The 3,217-nt window shown below is 48.7% G+C and overlaps 1 protein-coding gene across 4 annotated transcripts in view; it reads right to left on the bottom strand.

The window, feature by feature from the left end:
- Nucleotides 1-3,217, bottom strand: part of POU6F1 (POU class 6 homeobox 1) — a 36,668-nt gene that overhangs the window by 15,236 nt on the left and 18,215 nt on the right. For all 4 annotated transcript variants that reach the window (XM_044443157.1, XM_044443155.1, XM_044443156.1 and 1 more), the window contains 2 exons: nt 1,884-1,976; nt 956-1,154 (listed from right to left, as the gene is read on the bottom strand). In XM_044443157.1, the coding sequence (XP_044299092.1) occupies nt 956-1,154; nt 1,884-1,931 (247 nt within the window). In that variant the 5' untranslated portion in view covers nt 1,932-1,976. The remainder of the gene's footprint in view (nt 1-955; nt 1,155-1,883; nt 1,977-3,217) is intronic.

Below are 3,217 nucleotides of genomic sequence, written 5' to 3'. Positions count from 1 at the left end.
TTAGGGCTTTATAGGTCATCACCAACACCTTGAATTGGGCCCGGACTTCAGTCGGAAGCCAGTGAAGCTGACGGAGGACTGGAGTCACGTGAACATAATGCCCAGTCCCCGTCAGCAGCCTGGCAGCTCTATTTTGAACCAATTGAAGTATCCGGACCGTCTTCAAGGGTAGCCCCATGTAGAGCGCGTTACAGAAGTCAAGATGGGAAGTCACCAATGCGTGTGCCACTGTCGCCAGGCAGTCGTACTCCAGGTAGGGGTGCAGCTGATGGATCAGCCGCATCAGCTATGCCATGGAGTACTGCAGGGGTCCATTTTGTCCCCTTTGCTGTTTAACATCTACATGAAACCGCTTTCATGCTGCATATTGAAGAGGTGTCACTTTCTCAAGCGTGCCACTCAGCACCTCTTCCTTATTTGCACAAGAAAGACAAAGAGGCTGACCAGGTGGTAGGCAGGATAGGAATACACAAGACACTGCCACAGAGAGTGGCAGCAAGAGCAAAATGAGTAATTCTAGCTGTCATCCGCCGTGGTCAGTTTTCCTACATTTGCCATCTGCTTGGAGGAAGGAGAATGAAACCAGGTAGGAAAATTCAGGAAAGCCTGCCACAGAGCTTCTTCAAGTGACAGTGAGGCCCAAGGAGACCTCCCGGATCTGATTTCGAGGCCTTGAGATCAATCTCTGAGGATCCCAACTGTATCCTACCCTTTTAGCAACGCAAAAGAATGCAGACTTTTTCTGAATGCCGAATGTATCTCTCTTCAAACAAACACTCAAGAGCATGATGAGTCTCTCCCTAGTTGAATTTTTAATAATACATTTCTTTTGGAATAGTCCCTTGACACAATACGTTTGACCCATTTCTTTTTCTTATTATTTTCTCACAAAGTCTTTTAGGGTGCCAGGGTGGATGGGAGGGAAGAAACAAACGGAGCAGTAAGCACAACTTACCACCTGACTCTCCACATGCCTTCTCTGAGTTTTGCTCTACTTCTTCCCTTGTTTTGCTGGACTCTGGAGGGCAGCTTACCGGAGCCTCTCTTTCAGGTGCTGCTGTTTCCAGAGCTTTCCCTTCCTTCTCCACTGGGAGTGGAGCATCCACCCCCACCTCCAGCACCCGAATTGTCTCATGACTTGACATCACAATCACCTGAGAAGAAACCGAAAAGAATTAGTGGGACATAAGTGGGCCCAAAGCAGATGATACTACAGTGCTCTAGGGTTCTAAATATCCAACAGAAAAGTGCTCTGGGTCCGTGGCAGAGCACCTGCTTTGCTGTATTTGTTTATTTATTACATTTATATACTTCCCCATAACCCACAAGATTTTCTGGACAGTTTACAAATATTAAACATGGAAAAGGCCCCAGCTGTAATCCTTGCTGTGAGTAGGTAGGGCTGGGAAAGAGGTCCCTGTTTTGAAATCCTGGAGGCTGCTACTGCTGCCAGTCAGTGTAGAAAATGCTACTCTATATGGACCAGTGGACCACCTTGGTATAAAGCAGGTTCTTATGTTGGGTCAGAGGACATGCATGGCAGCCACAGGTCAAACAGGCCATACTGTGCAAACATTATATGGGAGATCAGTGATGGAGGGCAAGAAGCAGCTTACGGTATGCATGAATTCAATAGGAAACACAGCAGAAGACTCACAGCTCTCCCTCCCACATTCTGGGCAAACTCCCTATAGTTGCATTCCCGCACAGAAACGCACATAGACGTCACACACACTTCTCCTGGAGTGCACAAGGCTCAGTCCTCAGTATGTCAATGCCTCTGTGGCCAGCCTAGCGGTGAGCATTTGCACAAATCCTGCCCTGTGGCTCTACTGTGCCACCACCAGCATTATTGGACTCGGGGGTGTAGAAATGGCACATACCTGCTCATTCACTGTCAGGGAGGCTTCTTGTGGGGGCACCGTGTCCATGACTGACTGGTGGAAGATATGGGGTAGCCTTCGAGGTGTCACATACTACAAAACCAAGAGACGCAAACATCACTAGGGTGGCAGTTAGTGGACCGGGAACTTTGATTGTTCCCCACTGCCATGGCTGGTAACTACAGATCTTATTATTATTACTGTATGTATTACATAGTTATTTACAACCTGGCCAAAACTTTCTTAAACCACCTGAGTCTCACTCTACCTGACTTGTATGTTGCCATCTGACTCTGCCTTATGTTTACACTACGTACTTCAATCCCCGCAGGCAGCTCATGCAAGCACTGACGCCCTGAATCCTCACAGGATATTCTGAGGCACACTGTGAGCTCATGCAGAGAATCCTGACACTTACTTGGCTTCCAGCACAATGGGCACCCTCTCACTTGGCCATTCCGGGTGGCTACCTTGCCGGCCGAATGGCAGAGCCAGCCTTGAATCCCTGGCCCCCTTTCCCTATCTATCTCCTCCATCTGTTGCAGACTGCAAACTCGTGGAGCAGAGACCCCATGATGCTTCTGACTCTTGTGCACAGCATCTGAAACACAGCTCAACAGACCCAACCAGTGCAGCACAACAGAACCAGCTCTTTATTTAGCCGGGTAAGAAGGGCCTGGCTGGGTGGCCACGGAGTCACATCTGCATGTAGCTTGAGAAGTGGTTGTGGACCCACTTCCCCCATGAATGAAGCACCTAAGGTGTCTATAGAAGGTGTCTATCACATGAATTAGCAGTCCTCCAATGTGGACTGAAAAGCAGTATGCTGTTTTTATTTATTTTTTATTTATTTATAACATTTCTATGCCGCACCCATCGCAGAAGCCTCGGGGAGGCTCACAATGTTGTTGTTGTTGTTAGTTGCAAAGTCGTGTCTGACCCATCACACCCATGGACAACATTCCTCTAGGCCTTCCTGTCCTCCACCATCCCCCAGAGTCCACTTAAGCTGACACTGACTGCTTCAGTGACTCCATCTAGCCACCTCATCCTCTGCTGTCCCCTTCTTTTTTTGCCATCTATTGTTCCCTGCATTAGGGTCTTCTCCAGGGACTCCCTCCTTCTCATTAGGTGGCCAAAGTATTTGAGTTTCATCTTCAGGATCTGGCCTTCTAAAGAGCAGTCAGGGTTGATCTCCTCTAGGACTGACCGGTTGATCGCCTTGCGGTCCAAGGGACTCGCAGGAGTCTCCTCCAGCACCACAATTCAAAGGCCTCAGTTCTTCGACGCTCAGCCTTCCTTATGGTCCAGCTTTCACAGCCATACATTGCAAC

This window comes from Varanus komodoensis, unplaced genomic scaffold (assembly GCF_004798865.1).
Source record: "Varanus komodoensis strain SLA01 unplaced genomic scaffold, ASM479886v1 scaffold41, whole genome shotgun sequence".
Lineage (NCBI taxonomy): Eukaryota > Metazoa > Chordata > Lepidosauria > Squamata > Varanidae > Varanus > Varanus komodoensis.
Note: the sequence above shows the minus strand (reverse complement) of the source record. Positions and strands in the feature narration are given on the sequence as shown.